This window comes from Dreissena polymorpha, chromosome 12, assembly GCF_020536995.1.
Source record: "Dreissena polymorpha isolate Duluth1 chromosome 12, UMN_Dpol_1.0, whole genome shotgun sequence".
NCBI lineage: Eukaryota > Metazoa > Mollusca > Bivalvia > Myida > Dreissenidae > Dreissena > Dreissena polymorpha.
The window spans coordinates 25366976-25384177 of NC_068366.1; the positions used below are offsets into that span (position 1 = coordinate 25366976).

General features: G+C 34.0%; 1 protein-coding gene across 1 annotated transcript; it reads right to left on the reverse strand.

Moving 5' to 3' along the window:
- Nucleotides 1–335: 335 nt before the first annotated feature.
- On the reverse strand, nucleotides 336–6230 carry LOC127852982 (uncharacterized). The gene is made up of 5 exons (XM_052387098.1): nucleotides 6126–6230; nucleotides 5692–5821; nucleotides 5387–5516; nucleotides 2643–2835; nucleotides 336–2344 (listed from the first exon to the last, which is right to left on the reverse strand). The coding sequence occupies exons 2-5, from the start codon at nucleotides 5724–5726 to the stop codon at nucleotides 2262–2264; spliced, it is 441 nt and encodes a 146-aa protein (XP_052243058.1). The 5' UTR covers nucleotides 5727–5821; nucleotides 6126–6230; the 3' UTR covers nucleotides 336–2261.
- Between the last annotated feature and the right edge of the window lie 10972 nt (nucleotides 6231–17202).

A 17202-nucleotide genomic window follows, 5' to 3' on the forward strand; every position in this document is an offset into this window, starting at 1 on the left:
ATATGGCATTTGTTAGTGGCACATTATTTGGTAATGTGTAACAATAACCCGAGATTATACTTGAATCTTCGAAGACACTTACAAGTAAGAAAGAATAATTACATTATATATGGATTAACATGGATGATTACCAGATTCGTTACTTCGTGTGGCATAGATACCGACCTAGCCCTATGGCAGATTAGTGACCAGCTTCGGTCCATATACTATTTGGGGTTGCCTGGCTGGTCACTCTTCTGCCATAGGGCCCTCACTGAGGTTTTTTATTTCTTATATTATACCGAACATTTTTGTGCAGATAAATGTCAATAGAAATAAAAATAAATTACACAATATACATTCCATCAATATTTATCAGATGCTATTAATAATATGTACCGGTGTAAAACAAAATATTTTTGTAAACAAAGGAAACAATACTCGAAAAATCTTTGCGTTGTAAAACTTGCACAAATGTTACAAATTACTAACATTCTAGTTGGGACTATTAGATGCGCGCGCATCTTTACCGGGCACTATTCAAAATAACGGACCTGTGTAGTTTATATACGCAAAGAAGAAATACTTTTATGTGAGGTATAATATTAACGTTTAAACAAATATACCATTATATATGTAATTATACAAAATGCAGTATGCAAACTTAACATGAATTAATATGTACACATATAAAATGCAAAACAAACCATACAACCCTGAATAAAATATAATTGTTTTAAGTAAACAACTGCAGCTATGAGGACAATTGATATATCAAATGCAGTAAAAGTGTGTATACATTGAGCGTAAGTTGCAGAAATCAGTACTGAGCCTATTGCGTATACGTTTAACATATGCACTGTATGTAATTCAAACCTTGTAACCAAATATTTACTTTCCATAATAAAATACCCGTAATATCACACTACGCGTTATTTCATAAAACTGTCAAAGGTACGAGTTCAAAGTTTTTCGTAGTTTTACCCATATAAATGCACTATTTTGAACGGTCTTTTATAATTACAATAACAATCTACCTACACAATTTTTAAAATGAAATATAGCCTCCCTTGAATTTGTACCCAAGACATAGACAAGCAAAAACTTCTACGCGACCACGGCGCAACGCACGCTCATCAATGAATAGTTCGCGTTATATTAGTAATACATGTATTTTCGGAAACAAATATACATTTATGATTCTATTTTCTAACAATTTTCTTAGTAAGTAGATATGACGTTTATATGTTAATTTTGCATATATGATATTTAAATTGTCTTTTTTCAAAACCCTAAACACGACACTTTAATAAACCATTTCACAAAGATACAAATATCACACGTTAATAATGTAAATATTATCTAAATAAATACTTTCGTTCTTAGTCACAGAGTAACCGTAGTTTAAATTCAGCATTAATAATAAAGTTACAAAGATAAGTTTTTATTACATATTAAACTTTAAAGGCTCTATAAAGGTGAAGATCCGTAATTATTTACCGATTTTAAAATATTATTTTCATATTTTATAAAAAAAGGTTATAAAAAAACAATATATATATAAGCTATTGGACATAACAATAAAAAATGAGTAATACAACTTGTTTTGAGCTCAAAATAAAGTGTCCTCCAAGTCAATTGTGTTTACAAACAAACCGTTTATTTACATCGCTGTTTACTCGGGAAAGGGTAAGTGAAAGTGACTCAGGTCACCAAAAATATATCGATGATTTTTAACGTTTTCCGGCATAACTCACAAAGTAGGTCTCTTCTAAATGGTTAAAACGTTTGTACTGAACTAATAAGTTACTTTCTGCTGGTAAAAAGTTGTTTAAACTAGAATTAAAATTGAATTTTCTTTCGGCTATTTTTAGCATATGTCACCGCTCCGAGGCTACACATCACGTTAGTTGCAAAAATGTAAACATTTCTTCCAATTATGAAACGGTTATATCTTCCATAATTCTTGGCAACGTTGTACCTAAGTTGTGTTATCAGCAGTTTTTATGCAAGAATAACTGAAATCCGGTAAAAATTTGACCAGTTGATATGCATAATAATTGGATTTGTCACCTTTATAGAGCCTTTAAATATCGACAATAAAAGTTGCATCCCTCTTGTATTATTCGAATTGGAATGCCTTTAGAGAGTCATGCCTTGTAAATGTAAAATGACGATGTGGCTCAAAAAGTGCATAATTTATATGCTATAATAAATGTGTTTATAAGCAAAAGAATATGTATATTGAGTCTGGTCCTCTTCAGTCCCATGTAAAGTGTCTACTAGTTTCCGGTGATAATATCGCATTCCTGATCAAAAATCTCTCGTTCCAACAGGTCCATAAGACGATTTCTTGGATCTGTGTCTGGATTTTAAAATATTCGAAGGCATGTTTTAATGCTATTTAACACTAACACAGTAATTTATGGATGATGTTTCTATCAAAGCTTAATTCAACTCAGGAGGACTTTGAGGCCGCAAACAAAAACGCCTATTACCAAACAATATAAATGGTGCACATGTAGACAGTGTTAATGTGTTGTAATGTTCCATTATGCAACTCAATCTTTGAGTATTTTTGTATTTGAACATATAACTATACATATGAACAGTAATTGTGTTTAACATAATATCAATTTAACGAAAAGGACTCATATGCTTACCATTAAAGAGGACGAACGACACTTTGAAGTTCGAGAAGAGTTTCATCATTTTTCTGCGAGACATGATCTCTTTGAACTTTTCCTTGAACGACTCTCCCATTCCCTGTTTCGTGGTTGCGCTGATTCCAGCGTATCCTTTCTCCATTGTTTGGACGCATTGCATCGGGGTGCAATATTCAGCAAGGAAGCATCTCTGAATTTGAACAAAAGTAAATGAAGAAATTTCACTTTGTGTCAAGCTAAACGGTGTTGATATGTTCACGTCTGGTTTATCAGTTATTTTTCCAGTGTTTATATTTGTTGTTGCGTGTAATGTTTAATCGAATGGTACCATTTGATATACAAGGAAACAATGTGGCGTATCAAAAGCGAATATTTAATTCCCTCTGACAAATAGTGGACAATCTATTGTGTACTAAAGTTTGCAAAAGGTGGTAATAATAAAGTCCCCACATATCTAAACACTTAATTAATATAAAATAATCTTAATGGAAAAGAGAACAACTGAGTAAATCATATATACAATTAAATGCTACACTAGTTAACTCAAAAGTACATAACAATATTGTTCATGAGATAATAAAGGGAAAAAGATATTTTTGCTCATCACAAAAAAGAAATATTATTAAGTGCGAAAATATTTTCTGATTTATTAAAACCGGTAATGGTCATACGATAACCATTAAATCTGAAATTAAAAATAAATTTCTTTTGCGTATGGCAATAACTACACACAAGATGATTTTGGGTCAATTAATGATTTTACCGATTTAGAAATTAACGATACAAATGAATTAACCAAATATCAAAGAAAGACAACGGAAACATTTCTAAAAATTGATACTCTCAAATTCATGATCAATGAAATACGTCAACAAAAATAGGGGTGTTGTGCAACTAATAACAATGTTTGCACTTTTAGCAACGTGTATGAGAAGAAGATTACCGTGTCTTTAGAAGAATTCAGAGAATTTTATTTAAAACATGCATTCTTCTTCTATATAATGATGCTTATGCTATACTTAAACCAGATATTAAAAAACAAAATATCTTCATGTATTTGAGAAATAAAATTACCCAACTAAATGTGGCTAAAGGAACAGTCTAAACTATCATATGATACATTAAAAACAATAGATGCCCACATAATAAATGGATTGAGCGGTGCCTTCTAAGATATATTAACGAACTTTCAAAGTATAATGTACGCGTTTAATAAGTCGCTATACTACACGTTTTCACTGTACATCAGAACTCTGTGAACAATATGAATGTCTGATATACTGTTATGTTTATTGTATGTTTCGTTGACTTTAACTTTGATACCAGTTCCTTATTTTTCACTTATATTCTGACACGTGTAATTAATTGTCCAATACCTGTCCTCTCATAAAGAAACGAAATAATACATTATGAATAGCTGTCATCATTAAAAGTTGTATTTTGGTATCAGTGCCAATAAAATAAATTGATCAATGGCATTAAAAAGTGCACGATATTTTGTAACATGAATTTCTTAAAAATGTTTTTTCACCGTTTGTTCATTAATAATGTCAAGAAGTGCTAATGCGACGTCATGTGCTAAATATCGTATTGTTAAAATTGCAAACAAGTAGAAAATGCATCATTTAGAATAATTGTACAGTATAATATGAAGCTGTGTACAGAACATTGTTAACACCATAATCATTAACAATTCAATTAAATAGTAACCATAACGACACAATTGAAACTTTCTGCTTCACGGTAACCGCATGCATACAAATACTATACATACAGCGCTAGATAAGATAATTGTGGATACTGGACCATGCAAAGTAAAAATATATAGAAACAAAATTTGAACATGCATATGTATATACCTTAGAAAGCAAAGGTCCCGTTTAAGTACTTGTACATATTAAGAAGTGAAACTCCAGCTGCTGGAGCAATATTGAATTCTCATTATATACAATTAGTTGGTCCTTTATTTAAGGCAAGTGACCAATTGCAAAAACAGTACAAAACAGCACAATACCAAACAACATACATTACACATTAAAGATTAAAGCTGGGGTCATCGCCTTGGAACGGTCAATGCAAAGCTTGGGGGTTTGAACCGGTTTTAGAGCGCTCAACCTCACACCTTGCCCAGCAATATTCATGATACATTTAAGTGTAAATAAAATTTAACCTCATGGCATTGAAACTCAAAATTAAACAATAATAAAAGGGAATCAAAACGCATTCAATTTAATAACCATTTAATTACTCAATGGTGGAAAAGAGACCAGAGCAACAGAGTAACAACTTTTTGAGGAACGATGAAATGAAATTACGAACAAGTGTCAACTACATTCCTTCTTAATATAAAAAGATATATTGTACAAGCAGTATTTGATTAAAAAATCAACATCTGCGTGGGTAAAGCTGATCATCAAATGTTCTGATGAACTTCAAAACCTATACGCATCTACGGCTTTCAGGGAACTGAATATGAATTTCTTTGTGTGATGCAAGAAATTTAAAGTTTTCAAAACGTGTTCAGATCCCGTGACCTAGTTTTTGACCGGCATGATCCATATTAAAACTTGACCTACACATCATCGAGATAAAACTTGTGACCAAGTTTGGTGACGATCAGATGAAATTTCGAGAAAGACCGACAGACCGACCGACAGTCAGACCGACAAAGTGATTCCTATATAGCCCCCATTACCAATGGTAATGGCGGTATCATAAACAGCGATAATATGATTACTTACTTGATTAACCGGATTTGAATCGTCGTTGTATTTGAATATATTCAAAGCAAATGGTCTACCAATCTGTCCACCAATGCTATTAGTTGTAACATGTATCTTGCCGCTGTCAGTTATTTTGCGTCGCCCACCACTGAAAATAAACTTTTGATTACTTCGTTTGATACATGCAAAAAATTTTAAAATACTTTTCATCCTGCTTCTAATATACTTCTTTAATATTTCAATAGACTACACAGTTTGTGACAACTAGTATATGTGAAACTAAATTAATAATATTTTAATATAGTTATATCTAAATGTCGTACCTTTTGTTGGCAACCACGTCTAGTGTGTTTTCCATATCGCAGGACTTGATCCACACCACAATTAGTTTACGGGTGCAGTCACAGTTTAAGGTCTTTTCGGTTAAATAGTCTTGTATCGTTTTATAAATACCTAAACCAACAGAAAAAGTAAATGTCTGTATTGCATAATAATTGGGTTTAAACATAATGTAACGCAAACATTCATTTGTTTAATCGGAATTCCTTCCTTCCATACATTTATACTAAAAACAAAACATCTTATGCCGGATCGGTACGTATAGACTACGTGTAGACACATTTTAACAATATTGTTCCAGCATTTAAGACAAAGGTTTATGTTAAATTTAACCCTAATAACAATTTAACGTAGGATGCATGGAATCAATTATCTACGCGGCAGATCAAATAAAATCACCGAGTACACTGACACTTACTGCTAGTCGTCAGCACAATCTTCAGGTAGTTCAAGACATAGGCCCAACATAAGCCTGGAATAACATCACCTGCAGGAAGTGCCCTGCCAATATCTACTGGTGCTCCTGTAAATAACCACATATACATGAGTCGCGCTCTGAGGGGTAAAATGCATGTGCGTAGAGCGTCGACAGTTTATGCTGTTATTAAATCGTTCGTTTAGAAAACTTATCCTCTGAGCAAAATTCGAGTTAAGGCGGAAAGAATCGTCCTTGATTAGCATGTGCGTACTGCACTGGCTAATATTTGTCGACACTGTAAGTACATGCATTAAACACCCTTTTCACAGAGCAAGTCTCAAATTATGCACTAGTATATATTATAAAGTAGTTGGACTGCGTGGATAATTGTGTACACATTTTTATTACGAAATAATTATCGTATCAAATGCATATGACATACCATATTAACTGTTGCCTATTTGTATACAAAAACTGTATCTATATATGATGTTCACTGTATACAATACATATGTTCAATTCATGTTTTGTCGGATCCAAGATTTGCAGAGAGGATATATGCGCGTTATAATATCGGCACGATTTAAAAACAAAGCATGATGTTACATTTAATCAAAAGTCCAGTATAGTGGATAGGCTGTATGATGTCTTAAGGTTCATGTAGAGGCTTCAGTTTGAAAAATGTGGGACCCCTAGCATTGAACTCAAATTTGACTAAACGAAGAGTGCAACAGGGTTAGGGTTAGGGTTAATGTTTACATCTTTGCTTTAAAGGATGGTTTTCCTTCAAACTGCTACCAATTTTGTTCAGCAAAATCTCATACCATCGACAAAATCAATCAAAATACAAAGCGATTTTAACACAAAAGTAGACATTTTTTTCAAAAATCTGAATGATGTTTATTCAACGTATTTCGGTGGAAAATTACATAACTAGTTAATAATATCGACATTGATGAGGGCAAGTTACGCTTAAATAGTAAAAAAAAACAACATATCTATAAATATCAAAACTCGAACACATGTCATTTCATGACGATGGGGGTAGCCATTTTTAGATAAATAAAATTGAAAGAAACATGCTAAAAGCTCACTCATCGCCTAATTGACATTCCAAACGGTTGACGATGACAAATGCATTGGATTGAAATCTTTCCGTTGATGTGTGCAAACTGCATGATCAGACCTCATAAACACTCCAAAAAAATAACTTTGTGAGAAGCATTTCACCAATGTTTACAATTGTTGTCGAATCACATGAACTTGTATTATTGCGCCCAAAATAGTACGCTTACAGACTGACAGAAAGATCGATACGAAACTCAAATTCATCACGGTATACTATTTTATTGATAATATATAATAATAATGCGCTTCAACAACCTAAATGTAAAAATAATTCTTTTAAACGGATTTTTTAATAACGAAAGTGAAAACAACAGAAGTCGGATGGATATTATGTGAGATGCACTTCGGCTCCAGAAAAACAATACAAATACACTCAAAAAAAGACGTGTGGGGGAAAATTTTCAGCTGGAAAATATTTGAAATGGGGTAAGTGATTATATCTCTGTGTGATCATTTCTCTTATTAAGCGCGATCTCTTCCTGATTAATGTTAACAGTTGTTTTACTAGTCGCGACCCAACTGTCAAAATAATGATGTGTTTTCTCAGGTATGTGTATACACATCCCAGGTTTCTTATTACTTCACGTGATTACGACCGATTTGTAATGAACGGCCACCGGAAAAACTTTGCGAAACCGAAATTTCGCAAACTTAAGTACCCTTTTTCTTAAAGATTTGCTACTTTGAGACATAGTATGCGATAAAAGTCTTATCGTTGATTAATAATTGGTTATTTTCACTCAAAAAACGCGTTTTCTTCACTATGAAATTTATAAGCAAAGTTGGGGTTCCCATGGGATTTTTGCATTTTCCCATGGGATTTTTGATTTTCCCATGGGATTTTTTCTCCCATGGGATTTTTTTTCTCCCATAATTTGCAAATGGGAGAAAAATCCCATGGGATTTTGAACATTTTAAAAAACGTGTTTTATTTGCGTTTGCAAGTATTTTAACGTTATTTAAGGACTGTATATTGGTTTTATGCCAATTATATATAAAAATATTTAGTAATAAAAAAATCCCATTTTAAAATGGGAGAAAAAAATCCCATGGGATTTTTTTCTTATTTTGGGAGATTTATTCATGAAACTTTCAGAAACATCATATTTTATGAAATGATGAACAACTACGATATTTTAATGCGTTTAGTCGTGTTTAAAAAAAAATAAAAAATCCCATGGGATTTTTAAATCCCATGGGATTTTTAAATCCCATGGGATCTTAAATCCCATGGGATTTTTTCTCCCATGGGATTTTTTTCACCCATGGGATTTTTCAGTTTCGTAAGCCGAATAAGTTTCTTAATGCGAAAAACAACAATAAAGGAAATAATAATTATAATTTTGAATAATAAATTGAATAATATAAATAACATGAATATTTTTAAAATGAGTTACAATTAAAGGTTTATGCTAGTAGAACTTATCATTTCTTGTTCGAGCAGATGGTTGAGTCCAATTGGTGAGTATGCCAGCTTAGAACCAGTATAAATGCATCGCAGACAGACAACGCTGTCATACTGTACACACCGCTGAGTAACAATCTTTATTGCATTTCATTTTGCAACAGAAAATGAACTCCGTAGTATAATTGATCTTATATATGCCCTCTGCTTTTGAAAGCGTGCAACACATTAACATAACAATAAATCCATGCCAAAAACTATGTGCAAATTCCATTCAAAGCTATATACACATTATAAAGGTCAGATGACCCGCGTCATGCGAAAATGGGTCTTATGTCATATGCGGCCGAAGTTGGTCCATCCTAGCTTGTCCAACCGCGCAGTCTGGTCAGGTACTACGCTGACTGATATATAAAGTCAAGCCATGATTCGTGGTCTCATATCCAAACTCGGTAGCTCCTGTGCGAAACTTTCACCGGAAACGACGGCACCGAGACGGGCGCTCGAACTTTGCGGATGCGCGTTATATGTTATATATAATAGCGCGATGTGTTTTTTCTTGCCTCAAATTAGTAAGCCCAATCAGCGTTTTATTGTGTTCTTTGCTTCTACTATTAACAAGAACTTCAACTGATACGAACATGAATTTTATTTTAATATGTTTATTTAATGCTCGGAAAACTCATTGTATATTTAGACTACTACTTATAAAACAAAGTCGGGTTTTCAACATCTGTTTTCGGCATAAAAATTGTTATTCCAAACCAGATTTTACGCACTTTACTGTACAAAATACCGTTAGGGCCACCGTGGTTACTCATTAAAATCCAGAGGGCGAGAATGCGAGAACGCGAAAGTACGATGACGACAGTGCGACAATACGATGGCGACAATGCGTTCGTACGATTGCGAAAACGCGCTAGTACGATGACGACAATGCGACAGTGCGACAATACAATGGCGGCAGTGCGATAGTACGGGGGCGACAATGCGATAGTCATATCGTACTGTCGCCGTGGTATCATCGCAATGTCGCCATCGTTCTATCGCATTGTCGCCATCGTATTGTCGCACTGTCGCCATCGCATTTTCGAATTGCCGCCATCATACTATCGCGTTATCGCATTGGCACCATCGTACTATCGCACTGTCGGCTATCGCCATCGTATTGTCGCACTGTCGTCATCGTATTTTCGCACTGTCGTCATCGTATTATCGCACTATCGAACTGTAGTATTGTCGCCATCGTACTATCTCACTGTCGCCACCGTATTGTCGCACTGTCGTCATCGCACTGTCTGATTGTCGTCATCGTATTATCGCGTTCTCGCATTGTCGCCATCGTACTATCGCATTGTCGCCATCGTATTGTCACCCTGTCATCATCGTATTGTCACATTGTCGCCATCGTACTATCGCGTTCTCGCGTTCTCGCCCTCTGGATTTTAATGTGTAACCACGATGGCACTAACGGTATTCCGTAATACTGCTAAAGCACAGTATGATTAGGTCACTCCCAATGCTCAAATCTCTATGTCTATTTTAGTAACAACACATGTCTATGGAAGGATATTTAGGTAAAAGTTACATCATTCGTGGTGAATATTTACATTATGACTGATGCTTATTCTAATTTGCTTTATGACAATTCCAACATGCTTGTTGTCTATTCGTTTATACTTGATGATTGCTGCAACATTACATCATTCATGAATAATATTTACATTATGCGTGATGTTTATTCTAACATGCTTCATGACAGTTCCAACATGCTTGTTCTCTATCGGTTATACTTGATGATTGTTTCAACATGCTTGGTGACTATCCAATGTTTGTGTGTTCATTATTCCTGAAACCAGTCATAATCGGTTTTGCCACTAAGCGTCATTAACAACGGCAGTTAGCAACAGGCAGTAAGCAGAATGCAAGTTACTAAATTATGACATCAGGTGGCGCGCGTTTATTTTCCGTATGTTGAATAAATTACTTTTCGGAAAAAAGCGAAAACATCCGAATCATTTTGACTAGTAAACTGAATAAGCTGAATTAGTTCCCTTCGTTATATAATCTCCATTAAACTAAATACGTTCATTATTGCCATGAAGACCAGTACGTTTACACAATGAATTGACTGCCGTGAATGTTTTTGATATTTGTAAGATGCAATTGGCACTCAAGAAATTATACATGTATTTTATTCAGAACATAACGGGGCTGATGTGTTGGAATTGTGGCCCTTCCCTAGTCCAAATAATTACAGTAGACGTAATCTACCGATGTGCATTGCATATCGACCTCATATTTATAAAGTAGCCCAAACCCCCATTGCCACAGACCTGTGCGTGAAACTTTCAGATTTCTCTAGTCTATTTACCATGCTATAATTACAATTTCTATAAACACATATTTATCATTTTATGACTATATAATGTCTGTGGTATACAGAGAAACCTGAAAGTTACAAGTACTCGTGTCTAGTACTGTACAACTATTGTACTCCTCGTTGAGAAAACAACTACTTCATCTACATGTATTAAAATATCATAAAACATAATTTTCAATCAAGTTGGAAAAAATCAATAAATAAATGTCATATAAACAGGTTTGTCATGAACGTTGACGTCGCTCTTGGTTACCAGAAAAATTCCCACGCACGGATTTCAACCGTCATTGTTTACAATCAATTAAGTGCATAAGTACTTGAATTTGTATTGTGTTTTTTAAAAGTGTCCAGCTACAGGTGGTTAGCGTGTGGCTATAATACTAGTTAGTGAAAACATATTTTGGAATGATAAGTAATCATATTATAACGAAAAATCAACTTTTCTTAAAAAAAATAAGTTAAATATATATTCAACAAGGTATCCAACTCGAAATCATCCGGAAACGGGATGCATCGTTTTAAACAGCCATTACTTCATCAATTTTGCGATTTTCACGATCTTGGTCTTATTCAACGCAGAAATAAATTTCCTCTCTGGAAATGTATATGTCATGCAATATTTTTACAAATACTGGGTCAACTTTTAAAAAATAACACGATACACAACTCGCGTGACCCAGCTGTGATCGATCAGACAGTATTCATGACTGAAATCTTCACGGGGAAATGGGCATTTTCCCTGCAAAGTTCACGAACCTCGATACCATTATTCAATAAAACGTATGAAAAAAAACATTCTTACCGTGCTTGCCGTAGAATTATGCATCAAAACTAACTGTCCAGCGCATTTTCAAACCTTTGTTTACATACATTTCAACGAACTGACATTTTAAACACAAGAGTGATTTCATTGCTCCAATGCGGAGTTGTGTCTTTACAACTGGAGATTTCATTCATAAATACGGTCTGATCGATAACAACTGGGTCAAGCGAATTATGTATAGCTTTATTTCTTAAAATTTGACCCAGCATGTGTAGAAATATAACAATATATATACATTTCCTAAAAGGAAATTCATTTCTGCGTTGAATAAGACCGGGTCATGAAAATCGCTGCAAAATTATTAAGTAATGGCTGCTCAAAACGATGCACCCCGTTTTCGGATGATTTCGAGTTGGATACCTTGTTATATATAAAACGGTAGTGATTTTTTTTTATATAGAAAATTTGATTTTTCGTTTTAATATGATTATTTATCATTCAAAAAGATGTTTTCACTAATTATTATCATAGCCACACGCTAACCACCTGTGTGTCCAGCACGTGTGCCGGGAGAACAGGGCTTAATGTATTTTTTGTTAAGCTCTATAATATTTATATCCAATCTGTATGAAAAATTGTCGGTGAACATTATTCCGGTGTTAATTTTTTAAAATATTGAGGCATTCGTTAATTATGGATCTAAAACGGAACATTAATCCGCAAAAAAAACACCGGGCATATTGCATATTAGATCGGACACATGAAATTATTTCGAAAGAAAGCAATTAGAGTTTTAAATTCTACATGAGTAAGTCTCGCTGTGCACGATTACGCTCTTACTGCTCGTATGTATTTGACTCTTGGCAAATACCTAGTGTTTTATTTTGCTTAATCTAAATTGTGTCATGCATCTATATGTACTTAAAGCAGCATGACCAACAGCTCTTTCATATGTGAAAGAGATTGACACGAAATACCTACCCATCTATAATAAAGTTTATATGCGCACTTCAATATTATAGTTTTAAAGCATTTTATGTGGTGCAATATAAAAGTACTCTAGTAAATTTGAAATTATGTAATCGATTTCCTCTCAACATACATGCAAAGTTCCAGATAACTTTTTCAGCAAAATCTTGGTTTACACTCTATAATAATCCAGCCTTAAAGTCTATTATTAATTCTTTTTTTTTCAGGTAAATATAATTTTTGGCACATCCGCATTTAGGTTTATAGTCTAAGAAGAGCTAATGACAATTGCCGGGTTACAGCAGACTTTTTGCGATAAAAGGACCAGATAATGGAAAACGTTCGGCTTTTCGACTGTTGTAAAGATGGTCTGTTATTCATAATAACGTTAAAGTGCTGTTGATTTCATAATTGTAATGAGGGCCTAGACGAGTGGGAACTCATTGATAAAATGTTTACATTATATGCATTGATATTGAGTTTTACGCATGATCACACATTTTGAATTCTTATTTTATTTTTCCAATGTGTAACCGTACGCACAGAATTTAAGTCTACTTTTTTACTAAATTTAATTCAATTTTTTACGACTTTAAGCGTCTTATCTGGAGCTCTGCATACATGCATTAGTAGCATATATTGAAATATATCCATAGACTTTCTTTGGTTATTGAAGGTAAATTACTGTACAAAAATTATGGTTAGTCATTAACCAAAAAAAAGTTAAGTCTACAAACACGCGGTTAATTTCGGTTCAGTAGCAAATATCTTACAAAGGTGCGCAACTTCTCCTATAACATAAAATTTCCGTTATACGCCGTAAATTTCCGTGGTCCTCCGTAGCATTTCGGAATGACTGTCAATTGACATCATTGTATCATGCATGATAGTATGTTGCTTTGTGCTTGGGTGAAACTCACATCTTACCATCGCGTTAATTTATTAAACGCATTAATATTTGATTTCATTATGCACTGCGCCTATTGCACAAGTCTCTCTGCACAAACCAACATACACATATGCAGCATGCAATTAACGAACAAGAATGTTGCATCTGTACACATGCATGATACCATTAAGCAGAATGTAAATAGACATTGGACATCAGGCAAGATGTAAGTGTCATCAAGCATGAAAAGGTGTCTACATACTAATTGAAAGTACCATCAAGAATCATGACACAGTCACAAAGAAGGATGTAATTTTTACCTAAATACCCTTCCATATTTGACGGCACTGTGTGTTTGCTTAATTTCACTGAAGAACGTCTACTGGTAAATCTTACAAAAAAAGTGATAAATAAGACTGAGTAGCAATTTTTTTGGCGTTGCTGTTTAACGTCAAATTTGGCCTTTCAACGAACTTCTTAAAAGCCCATTGAATTTTAATGAAGAAGTTTCCCGCTTGTAGGTCCGAATGAATTAAATCAAATTTTGCAATTGGCAATTTGATAGAAATCCCCATAAAACATTGCACATAGCTTTCTGAAATAAACAGGCCACATTGAACGCATTCACGATATCCAACAGCTCTCTTTGCAAAGACCTATCTAGTGTTTCTTGGCCGTGTAAGATCTATAATTAGAACATCGTCACCTAAACATCTACTAATAGAAGAGCATATTTTGAGGAAACAAATTCAATAAGAGTATAAAACGTCCACGATCAATAATGTGTAGTTTGTTAAAGATATCACGGCAGTAAAAACATAGCACTTTAAAGAGACCACAATCTGGTACATTTGGTCAATTTTTGCGTCCGTGGCGGACAATACATTTTTAAAAAGAAAGCGTACAAAAAAGCAAACACAAAGTTCTTCGTAAGCTTGTTTTAATCTTAAAAACACATAATCGACAGTCATTCCAGTCAAATACAATACTAACAGTCAGCACTCTAGAGATCAAAATTGCGGATATAAATATTTAATTCAGGGATATCAAGTGTATCAAGTTCGAATTCCGGAAAAAATAGCCGGTAGTCTGGGGCATTAGGTCCCTTACAGGGATAAAAGGTAAATCCCCGCCCGAGTCGTAGCTAACTGATTTATTGTAGTCTTTCTAGTTGCAATTTCTGGTGAGTACAATGCGGAATATTACGGATATTTGCAACATGTCGAAGATTTTCGGAAAGTAGCGAAGAGGTTTTCGTCAGTTAATATTCATGTCCGTGCCGGCCGCTAACTTATCAGAATCAATAAAAAAGAACCAGGAAAAATCGGTACCGATCGCATATTTCCGGAATTCCGATAAAGCTTCAACATAATTTGTTCTCAAATGATCGCGTACTCGAACGAATCTGTCCCTACGCCTCCAACTCCCTTTAAATCTCATCGGACGTACATTGATCTCAAAATCTATCCTTGACGACTCAAATCATATTTCCTGAATAGTTTGGCCTATTGACGTCCCTGTAATTATAACAATGGTCTTTTGGATAAACACCGCTAAGTTGTTGCAATATAATAACCGTTTAAAATAGTTACCGGTTTTCATTTAATAAAATGATTAAGTCATATTCGAGATTTCAGCGATTGCCAATATTTTGCTTTTGTTTCTCATAAGCATATGGTGCTTGGTATCTGCTATTGACTCCTATGTCGATTGCAAATATTACATAACCCTTACAGCGGCCGAGCGCAGATATCTGCATTTGGCCGCCGCTAAAAAGAAAAATCTTTGCGCATTAATTTAATTCAAATCTCATTATCATAATCAAAATCATCATCATCGTCGTCGTCGTCACTACTACCACCACCACCATCATCATCATCATCATCATCATCATCATCTTCTTCTTCTTCTTCTTCTTCCTCCTCCTCCTCCTCAACATCATTAACAACAACAGCAACACCAACTTAACATCATCATCAAACAACAATAAACATCGGTAGCATACAATGTGCTTCATCAACCATACATAATTATATGCGTTAAAACACCATAATAGAACAGCATGAATGAAGCTGTCTATAACTCTTTTATATTTCCTATACCAATATTTTTTTTCGTTAATTGAAGGACTAGTTGAAATCTTCTATAAAAGCCCTCCCACCCCCCCCCCCCCCAAAAAAAATAAAAAAAAATAAAAAATAATAATAATAACCCTAGCAAGCAACAATAAACATAGGTTAGTTAGTATACACTGTGCTTTAGCAACCATGCATAATGAATGTTTATGACTTCGGACCGTTGTGATCAAATTTAAAAAAGCAAGATGGTATGTATGCGGCACACAACACATAGATAATTATAGTTTTATACCTTAAACGTAGTTCATCAAAATAAAGATAAGTTATTATCTATGTAATACTTAAATTAGGTTTATAATGTATGCATATTTGTCTAAAACTTGTGAAATGTGATTCGTAAGCCGACGACAACATTATCATTCGGACCCTTCTCCCCACCTAGCAATCGAGATTAAACACCTGTGGAGATCCCGATCTTATCAATGAATAAACCGGTTCAATGATGTCAAGTCAAATAAAACATACTATTACTATCCAAATAAATATCTATCAAAAAATGTAAATTGATATACCTACTTAACTAAAACTAAACTTAAACGATTAGCAAGAAAAATAAATAAAGAAGAAGCAGGCAAAGTAGACAAATTAATTGTAACATATGTTTTCTCAGTCTCCCACTGTTGAACAATATAAATAGTATTTATCGCCACCCCAAAAGGGATCTTTATCACACGTTTGGCTCAACTTATATATAATTGTGACAGGACAAACTGTCAACAAATACCTTGTTAATGTTTTATACATAACTCCAATCAAAGGTCAACTTCCAAGGAAACTGCGGCATGTTAAAACTGTTGATTATGACAAAATGTTGTTTAGTACAAATCAGTAAAATAGCGTCTGTTATGTGGCCTATACTAATCCAGTTAAATAAAACTTTAATCGCAGAAAAGTTTAGATTCTTTACACCTTTAAAGGGGCCTTTTCACAGATTTTGGCATTTTTTTAACTTATTCATTAAATGCTTTATATTGATAAATGTAAACATTGGATCATAAAAGCTCCAGTAAAAAATCAAGAAAAAAAAGAAAAAAAAAAGGAAATGTACATTGCCCGGAGCAGGGTTCGAACCAGTGACCCCTGGAGTCCTGGCAGAGTCCTGTAGTATAAACGCTTATGCCTACTGAGCTATTCCGCCGAGTACACATTCTCGACGTATTTTATACCTTATATAAGCAATCTTCGTAGTTTCACAAAATTTAACGACAAAAACAGAACTCTCCAAATTATTCAATCGTTTCGCGTTGCAACGCTTTATAATTTTTAGGTTTTAAAATCATCAAAAGATGCATATAATGGCTATATTAGAGCATGGTAAATGTCCAGTATTACTGTTTCCTCACAAATATCATAACTAAAACGAAAACTTACGAATCTGAAACAACTTTTTTTCAATTTTGTC

What these genes read in the sequence shown, in the direction of transcription:
- LOC127852982 (XM_052387098.1), bottom strand. Translation starts at nt 5,726, where the DNA reads ATGGAAAACACACTAGACGTGGTTGCCAACAAAAG. An exon ending in GACGTGGTTGCCAACAAAAG is followed by an intron (nt 5,517 to 5,691) that starts GTACGACATTTA and finishes GTTTATTTTCAG; the next exon opens with TGGTGGGCGACGCAAAATAA. An exon ending in GTCGTTCGTCCTCTTTAATG is followed by an intron (nt 2,345 to 2,642) that starts GTAAGCATATGA and finishes TTTAAAATCCAG; the next exon opens with ACACAGATCCAAGAAATCGT.